The sequence below is a fragment of the Pseudophryne corroboree genome (genome assembly GCF_028390025.1).
Source record: "Pseudophryne corroboree isolate aPseCor3 chromosome 12 unlocalized genomic scaffold, aPseCor3.hap2 SUPER_12_unloc_3, whole genome shotgun sequence".
NCBI classification, from domain to species: domain Eukaryota; kingdom Metazoa; phylum Chordata; class Amphibia; order Anura; family Myobatrachidae; genus Pseudophryne; species Pseudophryne corroboree.
In genome coordinates this window covers 256266-275029 of record NW_026967487.1, presented here as the reverse complement: position 1 = coordinate 275029, position 18764 = coordinate 256266, and the positions used below count along the sequence as shown (strand labels likewise).

At 53.4% G+C, this 18764-nt stretch overlaps 1 protein-coding gene across 1 annotated transcript in view; it reads right to left on the bottom strand.

Annotated features, from left to right (window-relative positions):
• The window catches only part of LOC134983029 (immunoglobulin superfamily member 11-like), a 287145-nt gene that overhangs the window by 190532 nt on the left and 77849 nt on the right, over positions 1-18764 (bottom strand). The window contains exon 2 of the mRNA XM_063948726.1: positions 8614-8774. Within this exon, the coding sequence (XP_063804796.1) occupies positions 8614-8774 (161 nt within the window). The remainder of the gene's footprint in view (positions 1-8613; positions 8775-18764) is intronic.

Below are 18764 nucleotides of genomic sequence, written 5' to 3'. Positions count from 1 at the left end.
AGTCGGCTCAGCAGGGGGGCGGGCAGTGAGCTGATGTGAGGAGGGGGGCGGGCCGGAGGCGGCACGGGGGCGGGCCGGAGGCGGCACGGGGGCGGGCCGGAGGCGGCATGGGGGTGGGCCAGAGGAGGGATGGGGCGTGGCTGCTGGATTGCGTCATGCAAGCCACGCCCCTACCGCGTAATGCCGCAATTACCGGCATTATACAGTGGGGGGCGTGGCTTGCATGACGCGATTCAACAAGAATCGTGTCATCGCCTGCCCGGACCGCCCATTTCACTCGCTAAGTGGGCAGCCGGGCAGGGGGGGACCCCTGTAATCGGGAGACTTGCCTGCTCTTCCGGGGGGCCGGGAGGGTCACCCGATTTTCGGGAGCCTCCCGGCCATTCCGGGAGGGTAGGCAAGTATGTCATACATCTCTCCTCCCCGCTCATCACACAGCTCTTCCCCCCCACTCATCACACAGCTCTCCCCCCCCCCCCCCCCACACTCATCACACATTGTCTAATGGGGGCCTGGACTGCACACACTAATTTAAACATAAGAGGTGTTATCTTGCTGAGATTTGTAGTGCCACACAGTAAAAAAAGAAAATGCAGCGCACACTGTAAGCACTAAGGTCATTCCATGTCAGCTCACCCAGGCATGACACCCTCCCACTCATATTGTCATGATACTTTGTACACATGGTACTACCACATAGCTTCTAAACCCTGGAACATTTTTCCTACTATAGGCCTTACAGTTTTTGAGATATAGGGGGTCAAAGTTTAGAAAAACACCTGGGAAATGCCACTCCTGATGCTCTTATTTTTTGTGAGGTGCATGTGGAAAAATATTCACATCTCAGTGCCTAATCCCCGTATCACTATTATCTCAGTGCCTAATCCCCGTATCACTGTTATCTCAATGCCTGATCCCCGTATCACTGTTATCTCAGTGCCTAATCCCCGTATCACTATTATCTCAGTGCCTAATCCCCGTATCACTATTATCTCAGTGCCTAATCCACGTATCACTATTATCTCAGTGCCTAATCCCCGTATCACTATTATCTCAGTGCCTAATCCACGTATCACTATTATCTCAGTGCCTAATCCACGTATCACTATTATCTCAGTGCCTAATCCAAGAATCCCTATTATCTCAGTGCCAAATCCCTGTATCACTATTATCTCAATGCCTAATCCTCGTATCACTTTTATCTCAGTGCCTAATCCACGTATCACTATTATCTCAGTGCCTAATCCGAGAATCCCTATTATCTCAGTGCCAAATCCCTGTATCACTATTATCTCACTGCCTAATCCCTATATTACTATTATCTCAGTGCCTAATCCCTGTATCACTATTATCTCAGTGCCTAATCCCTGTATCACTATTATCTCAGTGCCTAATCCCCGTATCACTGTTATCTCAGTGCCTAATCCCCGTATCACTGTTATCTCAGTGCCTAATCCCCGTATCACTATTATCTCAGTGCCTAATCCCCGTATCACTATTATCTCAGTGCCTAATCCCCGTATCACTATTATCTCAGTGCCTAATCCCCATATCACTATTATCATGGGCCCTCATTCCGAGTTGATCGCTCGCAAGGCGAATTTAGCAGAGTTGCTCACGCTAAGCCTACGCCTACTGGGAGTGTATCTTAGCTTCTTAAAATTGCGACCGATGTATTCGCAATATTGCGATTACAAACTACTTAGCAGTTTCAGAGTAGCTTCAGACTTACTCGGTATCTGCGATCAGTTCAGTGCTTGTCGTTCCTGGTTTGACGTCATAAACACACCCAGCGTTCGCCCAGACACTCCCCCGTTTCTCCGGCCACTCCTGCGTTTTTTCCGGAAACGGTAGCGTTTTTATCCACACGCCCCTAAAATGCCGTGTTTCCGCCCAGTAACACCCATTTCCTGTCAATCACACTACGATCACCGGAGCGAAGAAAAAGCCGTGAGTAAAAATACTATCTTCATGGTAAAATTACTTGGCGCAGTGCGATTATTGCGCATGCGTACTAAGCGGAATTTCACTGCGATGCGATGAAAATTACCGAGCGAACGACTCGGAATGAGGGCCATAGTGCCTAATCCCCATATCACTATTATCTCAGTGCCTAATCCCCATATCACTATTATCTCAGTGCCTAATCCCCATATCACTATTATCTCAGTGCCTAATCCATGCAGATACATACATACAATGTACACATGTCCCGTGTACTGCACGCTGACCGCACATACATATATACACAACGTACAAATGTCCCATGTCTGGGGTGCTAACCGCAGATACATACAATGCACACGTGTCCTGTGTATCTATCACTGACCGCACATACCTATATACAATGTATACGTCCTGTGTACCGGCATTGAGCACACATACATACACACAATGCACACATGTCCCGTGTACCAGGTGCTGATCGCAGATACATACAATGCCACGTGTCCTGTGTACCTGTCACTGACCACACATACATACAATACACACGTGTCCTGTGTACCTGTCACTGACCACACATACATACAATGCACACGTGTCCTGTGTATCTATCACTGATCGCACATACATATATAAAATACACACATGGCCTATATACCGGGCGCTAACCACATATACATACAATGCATACATGTCTCGTGTACCGGGTGCTGATCGCAGATACATACAATGCACACGTGTCCTGTGTACCCGTTACTGACCACACATACATACAATGCACACGTGTCCTGTGTACCTTTCACTGTCCACACATACATACAATGCACACGTCCTGTGTACCTGTCACTGACCACACATACATACAATGCACACGTGTCCTGTGTACCTGTCACTGTCCACACATACATACAATGCACACGTGTCCTGTGTACCTGTCACTGTCCACACATACATACAATGCACACGTGTCCTGTGTACCTGTCACTGTCCACACATACATACAATGCACACGTCCTGTGTACCCGTCACTGACCACACATACATACAATGCACACGTGTCCTGTGTACCCGTCACTGACCACACATACATACAATGCACACGTGTCCTGTGTACCCGTCACTGACCACACATACATACAATGCACACGTGTCCTGTGTACCCGTCACTGACCACACATACATACAATGCACACCTGTCCTGTGTACCTGTCACTGTCCACACATACATACAATGCACACGTCCTGTGTACCTGTCACTGACCACACATACATACAATGCACACGTGTCCTGTGTACCCGTCACTGACCACACATACATACAATGCACACGTGTCCTGTGTACCCGTCACTGACCACACATACATACAATGCACACATGTCCTGTGTACCTGTCACTGACCACACATACATACAATGCACACGTGTCCTGTGTACCCGTCACTGACCACACATACATACAATGCACACGTGTCCTGTGTACCAGTCACTGACCACACATACATACAATGCACACGTGTCCTGTGTACCCGTCACTGACCACACATACATAAAATGCACACGTGTCCTGTGTACCCGTCACTGACCACACATACATACAATGCACACATGTCCTGTGTACCTGTCACTGACCACACATACATACAATGCACACATGTCCTGTGTACCTGTCACTGACCACACATACATACAATGCACACGTCCTGTGTACCTGTCACTGACCACACATACATACAATGCACACATGTCCTGTGTACCTGTCACTGACCACACATACATTCACCCGTCTTCTTCCCTCTGCTAATGCACGCCGACTCTCCTGTCTTCTGATTACCTCCTCCCACTCCTACCTCCAAGATTTTTCACGTGCTGCACCACTTCTCTGGAATTCTCTACCTCTCCCCCTCAGACTCTCCACCTCTCTACAAAACTTCAAACGGGCTCTCAAGACCCACTTCTTCACCAAACCCAGCCAAATCTCCTCCTAACCCTCTGTTCTATGCTCTCTATGTACCCCATCTGTGTCACCCCTGTCTGTCTACCCCTCCCCTTAGATTGTAAGCTCTCACGAGCAGGGCCCTCTTCCCTCATGTGCTTATCCTTTTCTTACTTTAATAATCTTCAGCTGCACCACATCCAGCAGTCTTCTGCCACCTGATACTTATTCCAGTGTCATCTGCTGATGTAACTATGTTTATTTACCCTGTACTTGTCCTATACTGTCATCAACTTTAAGTTGCTGTTTTCCTGTTTGATTATTTGTTTATGTACTCTGTAATTGGGCGCTGCGGAACCCTTGTGGCGCCATATAAATAAAAGATAATAATAATAACATACATACAATGCACACATGTCCTGTGTACCTGTCACTGACCACACATACAATGCACACGTGTCCTGTGTACCTGTCACTGACCACACATACAATGCACACATGTCCTGTGTACCTGTCACTGACCACACATACAATGCACACATGTCCTGTGTACCTGTCACTGACCACACATACATACAATGCACACGTGTCCTGTGTACCTGTCACTGACCACACACACATACAATGCACACGTGTCCTGTGTACCTGTCACTGACCACACACACATACAATGCACACGTGTCCTGTGTACCTGTCACTGACCACACATACATACAATGCACACGTGTCCTGTGTACCTGTCACTGACCACACACACATACAATGCACACGTGTCCTGTGTACCTGTCACTGACCACACATACATACAATGCACACGTGTCCTGTGTACCTGTCACTGATTACACACACATACAATGCACACGTGTCCTGTGTACCTGTCACTGACCACACATACATACAATGCACACGTGTCCTGTGTACCTGTCACTGACCACACACACACATACAATGCACACGTGTCCTGTGTACCTGTCACTGACCACACATACAATGCACACATGTCCTGTGTACCTGTCACTGACCACACATACATACAATGCACATGTCCTGTGTACCTGTCACTGTCCACACATACATACAATGCACACGTCCTGTGTACCTGTCACTGACCACACATACAATGCACACGTGTCCTGTGTACCTGTCACTGACCACACATACAATGCACACATGTCCTGTGTACCTGTCACTGACCACACATACAATGCACACATGTCCTGTGTACCTGTCACTGACCACACACACATACAATGCACACGTGTCCTGTGTACCTGTCACTGACCACACACACATACAATGCACACGTGTCCTGTGTACCTGTCACTGACCACACATACATACAATGCACACGTGTCCTGTGTACCTGTCACTGACCACACACACATACAATGCACACGTGTCCTGTGTACCTGTCACTGACCACACACACATACAATGCACACGTGTCCTGTGTACCTGTCACTGACCACACACACATACAATGCACACGTGTCCTGTGTACCTGTCACTGACCACACATACATACAATGCACACGTGTCCTGTGTACCTGTCACTGACCACACACACATACAATGCACACGTGTCCTGTGTACCTGTCACTGACCACACATACATACAATGCACACGTGTCCTGTGTACCTGTCACTGACCACACACACATACAATGCACACGTGTCCTGTGTACCTGTCACTGACCACACATACATACAATGCACACGTGTCCTGTGTACCTGTCACTGACCACACACACACATACAATGCACACGTGTCCTGTGTACCTGTCACTGACCACACATACAATGCACACATGTCCTGTGTACCTGTCACTGACCACACATACATACAATGCACATGTCCTGTGTACCTGTCACTGTCCACACATACATACAATGCACACGTCCTGTGTACCTGTCACTGACCACACATACATACAATGCACACGTGTCCTGTGTACCTGTCACTGACCACACATACATACAATGCACACGTGTCCTGTGTACCTGTCACTGACCACACACACACATACAATGCACACGTGTCCTGTGTACCTGTCACTGACCACACATACAATGCACACATGTCCTGTGTACCTGTCACTGACCACACATACATACAATGCACATGTCCTGTGTACCTGTCACTGTCCACACATACATACAATGCACACGTCCTGTGTACCTGTCACTGACCACACATACATACAATGCACACGTGTCCTGTGTACCCGTCACTGACCACACATACATACAATGCACACGTGTCCTGTGTACCCGTCACTGACCACACATACATACAATGCACACATGTCCTGTGTACCTGTCACTGACCACACATACATACAATGCACACGTGTCCTGTGTACCCGTCACTGACCACACATACATACAATGCACACGTGTCCTGTGTACCCGTCACTGACCACACATACATAAAATGCACACGTGTCCTGTGTACCCGTCACTGACCACACATACATACAATGCACACGTGTCCTGTGTACCCGTCACTGACCACACATACATACAATGCACACGTGTCCTGTGTACCTGTCACTGACCACACACACATACAATGCACACGTGTCCTGTGTACCTGTCACTGACCACACATACATACAATGCACACGTGTCCTGTGTACCTGTCACTGACCACACACACACATACAATGCACACGTGTCCTGTGTACCTGTCACTGACCACACATACATACAATGCACATGTCCTGTGTACCTGTCACTGTCCACACATACATACAATGCACACGTCCTGTGTACCTGTCACTGACCACACATACATACAATGCACACGTGTCCTGTGTACCTGTCACTGACCACACATACATACAATGCACACGTGTCCTGTGTACCTGTCACTGACCACACACACATACAATGCACACGTGTCCTGTGTACCTGTCACTGACCACACATACATACAATGCACACGTGTCCTGTGTACCTGTCACTGACCACACACACACATACAATGCACACGTGTCCTGTGTACCTGTCACTGACCACACATACAATGCACACATGTCCTGTGTACCTGTCACTGACCACACATACATACAATGCACATGTCCTGTGTACCTGTCACTGTCCACACATACATACAATGCACACGTCCTGTGTACCTGTCACTGACCACACATACATACAATGCACACGTGTCCTGTGTACCTGTCACTGACCACACATACATACAATGCACACGTGTCCTGTGTACCTGTCACTGACCACACACACATACAATGCACACGTGTCCTGTGTACCTGTCACTGACCACACATACATACAATGCACACGTGTCCTGTGTACCTGTCACTGACCACACACACACATACAATGCACACGTGTCCTGTGTACCTGTCACTGACCACACATACAATGCACACATGTCCTGTGTACCTGTCACTGACCACACATACATACAATGCACATGTCCTGTGTACCTGTCACTGTCCACACATACATACAATGCACACGTCCTGTGTACCTGTCACTGACCACACATACATACAATGCACACGTGTCCTGTGTACCTGTCACTGACCACACATACATACAATGCACACGTGTCCTGTGTACCTGTCACTGACCACACACACACATACAATGCACACGTGTCCTGTGTACCTGTCACTGACCACACATACAATGCACACATGTCCTGTGTACCTGTCACTGACCACACATACATACAATGCACATGTCCTGTGTACCTGTCACTGTCCACACATACATACAATGCACACGTCCTGTGTACCTGTCACTGACCACACATACATACAATGCACACGTGTCCTGTGTACCCGTCACTGACCACACATACATACAATGCACACGTGTCCTGTGTACCCGTCACTGACCACACATACATACAATGCACACATGTCCTGTGTACCTGTCACTGACCACACATACATACAATGCACACGTGTCCTGTGTACCCGTCACTGACCACACATACATACAATGCACACGTGTCCTGTGTACCCGTCACTGACCACACATACATAAAATGCACACGTGTCCTGTGTACCCGTCACTGACCACACATACATACAATGCACACATGTCCTGTGTACCTGTCACTGACCACACATACATACAATGCACACATGTCCTGTGTACCTGTCACTGACCACACATACATACAATGCACACGTCCTGTGTACCTGTCACTGACCACACATACATACAATGCACACGTGTCCTGTGTACCTGTCACTGACCACACACACACATACAATGCACACGTGTCCTGTGTACCTGTCACTGACCACACATACAATGCACACATGTCCTGTGTACTTGTCACTGACCACACATACATACAATGCACACGTGTCCTGTGTACCTGTCACTGACCACACATACATACAATGCACACGTGTCCTGTGTACTTGTCACTGACCACACATACATACAATGCACACGTGTCCTGTGTACCTGTCACTGACCACACATACATACAATGCACACGTGTCCTGTGTACCTGTCACTGACCACACATACAATGCACACATGTCCTGTGTACTTATCACTGACCACACATACATACAATGCACACATGTCCTGTGTACCTGTCACTGACCACACATACATACAATGCACACGTGTTCTGTGTCAGAGATCATGTGTAAGCCGGGTGAAACATTTCCTGTAACATAATTATAGATTGATGAATAGTAATGTATGTGCAGCGGGTATGTTTCAGAAGAAGCCCCCACCTGTAGGGGGCGCGCTGGTTCCTCTAGGGGTGACACCGTCCAGATGATGTTCAGTCTGTTGAGAGTGGCAGATGTCCGGAAAGAACAAGGGAGTAAGACACTTCCACCTCTAGTCACCTGAACGCTGGGCGTATTCACCGTCACCCTCACCGCACCGACCCCTAAACACAGGGGCGAGACCCCAACACTGGTCACATACAGAGAGACCCCCCATACTCACCGTCACCCTCACCGCACCGACCCCTAAACACAGGGGCGAGACCACAACACTGGTCACATACAGAGAGACCCCCCATATTCACTTCACCCTCACCGCACCGACCCCTAAACACAGGGGCGAGACCCCAACACTGGTCACATACAGAGAGACCCCCCATATTCACTGTCACCCTCACCGCACCGACCCCTAAACACAGGGGCGAGACCCCAACACTGGTCACATACAGAGAGACCCCCCCATATTCACTGTCACCCTCACCGCACCGACCCCTAAACACAGGGGCGAGACCCCAACACTGGTCACATACAGAGAGACCCCCCATATTCACTGTCACCCTCACCGCACCGACCCCTAAACACAGGGGCGAGACCCGAACACTGGTCACATACAGAGAGACCCCCCATATTCACCGTCACCCTCACCGCACCGACCCCTAAACACAGGGGCGAGACCCCAACACTGGTCACATACAGAGAGACCCCCCATATTCACTGTCACCCTCACCGCACCGACCCCTAAACACAGGGGCGAGAACCCAACACTGGTCACATACAGAGAGACCCCCCCATATTCACCGTCACCCTCACCGCACCGACCCCTAAACACAGGGGCGAGACCCGAACACTGGTCACATACAGAGAGAACCCCCATATTCACAGTCACCCTCACCGCACCGACCCCTAAACACGGGGGCGAGACCCCAACACTGGTCACATACAGAGAGACCCCCCATATTCACTGTCACCCTCACCGCACCGACCCCTAAACACAGGGGCGAGACCCCAACACTGGTCACATACAGAGAGACCCCCCATATTCACTGTCACCCTCACCGCACCGACCACTAAACACAGGGGCGAGACCCGAACACTGGTCACATACAGAGACCCCCCCATATTCACTGTCACCCTCACCGCACCGACCCCTAAACACAGGGGCGAGACCCCAACACTGGTCACATACAGAGAGACCCCCCATATTCACTGTCACCCTCACCGCACCGACCCCTAAACACAGGGGCGAGACCCGAACACTGGTCACATACAGAGAGACCCCCCATATTCACCGTCACCCTCACCGCACCGACCCCTAAACACAGGGGCGAGACCCCAACACTGGTCACATACAGAGAGACCCCCCATATTCACTGTCACCCTCACCGCAGCGACCCCTAAACACAGGGGCGAGACCCCAACACTGGTCACATACAGAGAGACCCCCCCATATTCAACGTCACCCTCACCGCACCGACCCCTAAACACAGGGGCGAGACCCCAACACTGGTCACATACAGAGAGACCCCCCATATTCACTGTCACCCTCAACGCACCGACCCCTAAACACAGGGGCGAGACCCCAACACTGGTCACATACAGAGAGACCCCCCCATATTCACTGTCAACCTCACCGCACCGACCCCTAAACACAGGGGCGAGACACCAACACTGGTCACATACAGAGAGACCCCCCATATTCACTGTCACCCTCACCGCACCGACCCCTAAACACAGGGGCGAGACCCCAACACTGGTCACATACAGAGAGACCCCCCATATTCATCGTCACCCTCTCCGCACCGACCCCTAAACACAGGGGCGAGACCCCAACACTGGTCACATACAGAGAGACCCCCCATATTCACTGTCACCCTCACCGCACCGACCCCTAAACACAGGGGCGAGACCCCAACACTGGTCACATACAGAGAGACCCCCCATATTCACTTCACCCTCACCGCACCGACCCCTAAACACAAGGGCGAGACCCCAACACTGGTCACATACAGAGACCCCCCCCATATTCACTGTCACCCTCATCGCACTGACCCCTAAACACAGGGGCGAGACCCCAACACTGGTCACATACAGAGAGACCCCCCATATTCACTGTCACCCTCACCGCACCGACCCCTAAACACAGGGGCGAGACCCCAACATTGGTCACATACAGAGAGACCCCCCCATATTCACTGTCACCCTCACCGCACCGGCCCCTAAACACAGGAGAGAGACCTCAACACTGGTCACATACAGAGAGACCCCCCCATATTTACTGTCACCCTCACCGCACCGACCCCTAAACACAGGGGCGAGACCCCAACACAGGTCACATACAGAGAGACCTCCCCATATTCACCGTCACCCTCACCGCACCGACCCCTAAACACAGGGGCGAGACCCCAACACTGGTCACATACAGAGAGACCCCCCATATTCACTGTCACCCTCACCGCACCGACCCCTAAAAACAGGGGCGAGACCCCAACACTGGTCACATACAGAGAGACCCCCCCATATTCACTGTCACCCTCACCGCACCGACCCCTAAACACAGGGGCGAGACCCCAACACTGGTCACATACAGAGACCCCCCCATATTCACTGTCACCCTCACCGCACCGACCCCTAAACACAGGGGCGAGACCCCAACACTGGTCACATACAGAGAGACCCCCCATATTCACTGTCACCCTCACCGCACCGACCCCTAAACACAGGGGCGAGACCCGAACACTGGTCACATACAGAGAGACCCCCCATATTCACCGTCACCCTCACCGCACCGACCCCTAAACACAGGGGCGAGACCCCAACACTGGTCACATACAGAGAGACCCCCCATATTCACCGTCACCATCACCGCACCGACCCCTAAACACAGGGGCGAGAACCCAACACTGGTCACATACAGAGAGACCCCCCCATATTCACCGTTACCCTCACCGCACCGACCCCTAAACACAGGGGCGAGACCCCAACACTGGTCACATACAGAGAGACCCCCCATATTCACTGTCACCCTCACCGCACCGACCCCTAAACACAGGGGCGAGACCCCAACACTGGTCACATACTGAGAGACCCCCCATATTCACTGTCACCCTCACCGCACCGACCACTAAACACAGGAGCGAGACCCGAACACTGGTCACATACAGAGACCCCCCCATATTCACTGTCACCCTCACCGCACCGACCCCTAAACACAGGGGCGAGACTCCAACACTGGTCACATACAGAGAGACCCCCCCATATTCAACGTCACCCTCACCGCACCGACCCCTAAACACAGGGGCGAGACCCCAACACTGGTCACATACAGAGAGACCCCCCATATTCACTGTCACCCTCACCGCACCGACCCCTAAACACAGGGGCGAGACCCCAACACTGGTCACATACAGAGAGACCCCCCATATTCACTGTCACCCTCACCGCACCGACCCCTAAACACAGGGGCGAGACCCGAACACTGGTCACATACAGAGAGACCCCCCATATTCACCGTCACCCTCACCGCACCGACCCCTAAACACAGGGGCGAGACCCCAACACTGGTCACATACAGAGAGACCCCCCATATTCACCGTCACCCTCACCGCACCGACCCCTAAACACAGGGGCGAGACCCCAACACTGGTCACATAAAGAGAGACCCCCCATATTCACTGTCACCCTCAACGCACCGACCCCTAAACACAGGGGCGAGACCCCAACACTGGTCACATACAGAGAGACCCCCCCATATTCACTGTCACCCTCACCGCACCGACCCCTAAACACAGGGGCGAGACACCAACACTGGTCACATACAGAGAGACCCCCCATATTCACTGTCACCCTCACCGCACCGACCCCTAAACACAGGGGCGAGACCCCAACACTGGTCACATACAGAGAGACCCCCCATATTCATTGTCTTCCTCTCCGCACCGACACCTAAACACAGGGGCGAGACCCCAACACTGGTCACATACAGAGAGACCCCCCATATTCACTGTCACCCTCACCGCACCGACCCCTAAACACAGGGGCGAGACCCCAACACTGGTCACATACAGAGAGACCCCCCATATTCACTTCACCCTCACCGCACCGACCCCTAAACACAAGGGCGAGACCCCAACACTGGTCACATACAGAGACCCCCCCCATATTCACTGTCACCCTCATCGCACTGACCCCTAAACACAGGGGCGAGACCCCAACACTGGTCACATACAGAGAGACCCCCCCATATTCACTGTCACCCTCACCGCACCGACCCCTAAACACAGGGGCGAGACCCCAACACTGGTCACATACAGAGAGACCCCCCATATTCACTGTCACCCTCACCGCACCGACCCCTAAACACAGGGGCGAGACACCAACACTGGTCACATACAGAGAGACCCCCCATATTCACTGTCACACTCACCGCACCGACCCCTAAACACAGGGGCGAGACACCAACACTGGTCACATACAGAGAGACCCCCCATATTCACTGTCACCCTCACCGCACCGACCCCTAAACACAGGGGCGAGACACCAACACTGGTCACATACAGAGAGACCCCCCATATTCACTGTCACACTCACCGCACCGACCCCTAAACACAGGGGCGAGACCCCAACATTGGTCACATACAGAGAGACCCCCCCATATTCACTGTCACCCTCACCGCACCGGCCCCTAAACACAGGGGAGAGACCCCAACACTGGTCACATACAGAGAGACCCCCCCATATTTACTGTCACCCTCACCGCACCGACCCCTAAACACAGGGGCGAGACCCCAACACAGGTCACATACAGAGAGACCTCCCCATATTCACCGTCACCCTCACCGCACCGACCCCTAAACACAGGGGCGAGACCCCAACACTGGTCACATACAGAGAGACCCCCCATATTCACTGTCAACCTCACCGCACCGACCCCTAAAAACAGGGGCGAGACCCCAACACTGGTCACATACAGAGAGACCCTCATATTCACTGTCACCCTCACCGCACCGACCCCTAAACACAGGGGCGAGACCCCAACACTGGTCACATACAGAGAGACCCCCCATATTCACTGTCACCCTCACCGCACCGACCCCTAAACACAGGGGCGAGACCCCAACACTGGTCACATACAGAGAGACGCCCCCATATTCACTGTCACCCTCAACGCACCGACCCCTAAACACAGGGGCGAGACTCCAACACTGGTCACATACAGAGAGACCCCCCATATTCACTGTCACCCTCAACGCACCGACCCCTAAACACAGGGGCGAGACCCCAACACTGGTCACATACAGAGAGACCCCCCCATATTCACTGTCACCCTCACCGCACCGACCCCTAAACACAGGGGCAAGACCCCAACACTGGTCACATACAGAGAGACCCCCATATTCACTTCACCCTCACCGCACCGACCCCTAAACACAGGGGCGAGACCCCAACACTGGTCACATACACAGAGAGACCCCCTATATTCACTGTCACCCTCACCGCACCGACCACTAAACACAGGGGCGAGACCCCAACACTGGTCACATACAGAGAGACCCCCCCATATTCACTGTCACCCTCACCGCACCGACCCCTTAACACAGGGGCGAGACCCCAACACTGGTCACATACAGAGAGACCCCCCATATTCACTGTCACCCTCACCGCACCGACCCCTAAACACAGGGGCGAGACCCCAACACTGGTCACATACAGAGAGCCCCCCCATATTCACCGTCACCCTCACCGCACCGATCCCTAAACACAGGGGCGAGACCCCAACACTAGTCACATACAGAGAGACCCCCATATTCACTGTCACCCTCACCGCACCGACCCCTAAACACAGGGGCGAGACCCCAACACTGGTCACATACAGAGAGACCCCCCATATTCACTGTCACCCTCACCGCACCGACCCCTTAACACAGGGGCGAGACCCCAACACTGGTCACATACAGAGAGCCCCCCCATATTCACTGTCACCCTCACCGCACCGACCCCTAAACACAGGGGCGAGACCCAAACACTAGTCACATACAGAGAGACCCCCCCATATTCACCGTCACCCTCACTGCACCGACCCCTAAACACAGGGGCGAGACACCAACACTGGTCACATACAGAGAGACCCCCATATTCACCGTCACCCTCACCGCACCGACCCCTAAACACAGGGGCGAGACCCCAACACTGGTCACATACAGAGAGACCCCCCCATATTCACCGTCACCCTCACTGCACAGACCCCTAAACACAGGGGCGAGACCCCAACACTGGTCACATACAGAGAGACCCCCATATTCACTGTCACCCTCACCGCACCGACCCCTAAACACAGGGGCGAGACCACAACACTGGTCACATACAGATAGACCCCCATATTCACTGTCACCCTCACCGCACCGACCCCTAAACACAGGGGCGAGACCCCAACACTGGTCACATACAGAGAGACCCCCCATATTCACTGTCACCCTCACCGCACCGACCCCTAAACACAGGGGCGAGACTCCAACACTGGTCACATACAGAGAGACCCCCCATATTCACTGTCACCCTCACCGCACCGACCCCTAAACACAGGGGCGAGACCCCAACACTGGTCACATACAGAGAGACCCCCCCATATTCACTGTCACCCTCACCGCACCGACCCCTAAACACAGGGTCGAGACCCCAACAATGGTCACATACAGAGAGACCCCCCATATTCACTGTCACCCTCACCGCACCGACCCCTAAACACAGGGGCGAGACACCAACACTGGTCACATACAGAGAGACCCCCCCATATTCACTGTCACCCTCACCGCACCGACCCCTAAACACAGGGGCGAGACCACAACACTGGTCACATACAGAGAGCCCCCCCATATTCACCGTCACCCTCACCGCACCGACCAATAAACACAGGGGCGAGACCCCAACACTGATCACATACAGAGAGACCCCCCCATATTCACCGTCACCCTCACCGCACCGACCCCTAAACACAGGGGCGAGATACCAACACTGGTCACATACAGAGAGACCCCCATATTCACCGTCACCCTCACCGCACCGACCCCTAAACACAGGGGCGAGACCCCAACACTGGTCACATACAGAGAGACCCCCCATATTCACCGTCACCCTCACCGCACCGACCCCTAAACACAGGGGCGAGACCACAACACTGGTCACATACAGAGAGCCCCCCCATATTCACCGTCACCCTCACCGCACCGACCAATAAACACAGGGGCGAGACCCCAACACTGATCACATACAGAGAGACCCCCCCATATTCACTGTCACCCTCACCGCACCGACCCCTAAACACAGGGGCGAGACCACAACACTGGTCACATACAGAGAGACCCCCCATATTCACTGTCACCCTCACCGCACCGACCCCTAAACACAGGGGCGAGACCACAACACTGGTCACATACAGAGAGCCCCCCCATATTCACCGTCACCCTCACCGCACCGACCAATAAACACAGGGGCGAGACCCCAACACTGATCACATACAGAGAGACCCCCCCATATTCACCGTCACCCTCACCGCACCGACCCCTAAACACAGGGGCGAGATACCAACACTGGTCACATACAGAGAGACCCCCATATTCACCGTCACCCTCACCGCACCGACCCCTAAACACAGGGGCGAGACCCCAACACTGGTCACATACAGAGAGACCCCCCATATTCACCGTCACCCTCACCGCACCGACCAATAAACACAGGGGCGAGACCCCAACACTGGTCACATACAGAGAGACCCCCCCATATTCACTGTTACCCTCAGCGCACCGACCCCTAAACACAGGGGCGAGACCCCAACACTGGTCACATACAGAGAGACCCCCCATATTCACTGTCACCCTCACCGCACCGACCCCTAAACACAGGGGCGAGACCCCAACACTGGTCACATACAGAGAGACCCCCCCATATTCACCGTCACCCGCACCGACCCCTAAACACAGGGGCGAGACCCCAACACTGGTCACATACAGAGAGACCCCCCCATATTCACTGTCACCCTCACCGCACCGACCCCTAAACACAGGGGCGAGACTCCAACACTGGTCACATACACAGAGACCCCCCCATATTCACTGTCACCCTCACCGCACCGACCCCAAAACACAGGGGCGAGACCCCAACACTGGTCACATACAGAGAGACCCCCCATATTCACTGTCACCCTCACCGCACCGACCCCTAAACACAGGGGCGAGACACCAACACAGGTCACATACAGAGAGACCCCATATTCACTGTCACCCTCACCGCACCGACCCCTAAACACAGGGGCGAGACCCGAACACTGGTCACATACACAGAGACCCCCCATATTCACTGTCACCCTCACCGCACCGACCCCTAAACACAGGGGCGAGACCCGAAAACTGGTCAAATACAGAGAGACCCCCCATATTCACTGTCACACTCACCGCACCGACCCCTAAACACAGGGGCGAGACCCCAACACTGGTCACATACAGAGAGACCCCCATATTCACTGTCACCCTCACCGCACCGACCCCTAAACACAGGGGCGAGACCACAACACTGGTCACATACAGATAGACCCCCCATATTCACCGTCACCCTCACCGCACCGACCCCTAAACACAGGGGCGAGACCCGAACACTGGTCACATACACAGAGACCCCCCATATTCACTGTCACCCTCACCGCACCGACCCCTAAACACAGGGGCGAGACCCGAAAACTGGTCACATACAGAGAGACCCCCCATATTCACTGTCACCCTCACCGCACCGACCCCTAAACACAGGGGCGAGACCCCAACACTGGTCACATACAGAGAGACCCCCATATTCACTGTCACCCTCACCGCACCGACCCCTAAACACAGGGGCGAGACCACAACACTGGTCACATACAGATAGACCCCCCATATTCACTGTCACCCTCACCGCACCGACCCCTAAACACAGGGGCGAGACCCCAACACTGGTCACATACAGAGAGACCCCCCATATTCACCGTCACCCTCACCGCACCGACCCCTAAACACAGGGGCGAGACCCCAACACTGGTCACATACAGAGAGACCCCCCATATTCACTGTCACCCTCACCGCACCGACCCCTAAACACAGGGGGGAGACCCCAACACTGGTCACATACAGAGAGACCCCCCATATTCACCGTCACCCTCACCGCACCGACCCCTAAACACAGGGGTGAGACCCCAACACTGGTCATATACAGAGAGACCCCCCCATATTCACTGTCACCCTCACCGACCCCTAAACACAGGGGCGAGACCCCAACACTGGTCACATACAGAGAGACCCCCCATATTCACCGTCACCCTCACCGCACCGACCCCTAAACACAGGGGTGAGACCCCAACACTGGTCATATACAGAGAGACCCCCCCATATTCACCGTCACCCTCACCGCACCGACCCCTAAACACAGGGGCGAGACCCCAACACTGGTCACATACAGAGGGACCCCCCATATTCACCGTCACCCTCACCGCACCGACGCCTAAACACAGGGGCGAGACACCAACACTGGTCACATACAGAGAGACCCCCCATATTCACCGTCACCCTCACCGCACCGACCCCTAAACACAGGGGCGAGACCCCAACACTGGTCACATACAGAGGGACCCCCCCATATTCACTGTCACCCTCACCGCACCGACCGCTAAACACAGGGGCGAGACTCCAACAATGGTCAAATACACAGAGACCCCCCCATATTCACTGTCACCCTCACCGCACCGACCCCTAAACACAGGGGCGAGACCCCAACAATGGTCACATACAGAGAGAACCCCCCATATTCACTGTCACCCTCACCGCACCGACCGCTAAACACAGGGGCGAGACCCCAACACTGGTCACATACAGAGAGACCCCCCCATATTCACTGTCACCCTCACCGACCCCTAAACACGGGAGCGAGACCCCAACACTGGTCACATACAGAGAGACACCCACATATTCACTGTCACCCTCACCGCACCGACGCCTAAACACAGGGGCGAGACACCAACACTGGTCACATACAGAGAGACCCCCCCATATTCACCGTCACCCTCACCGCACCGACCCCTAAACACAGGGGCGAGACCCCAACACTGGTCACATACAGAGAGACCCCCCATATTCACTGTC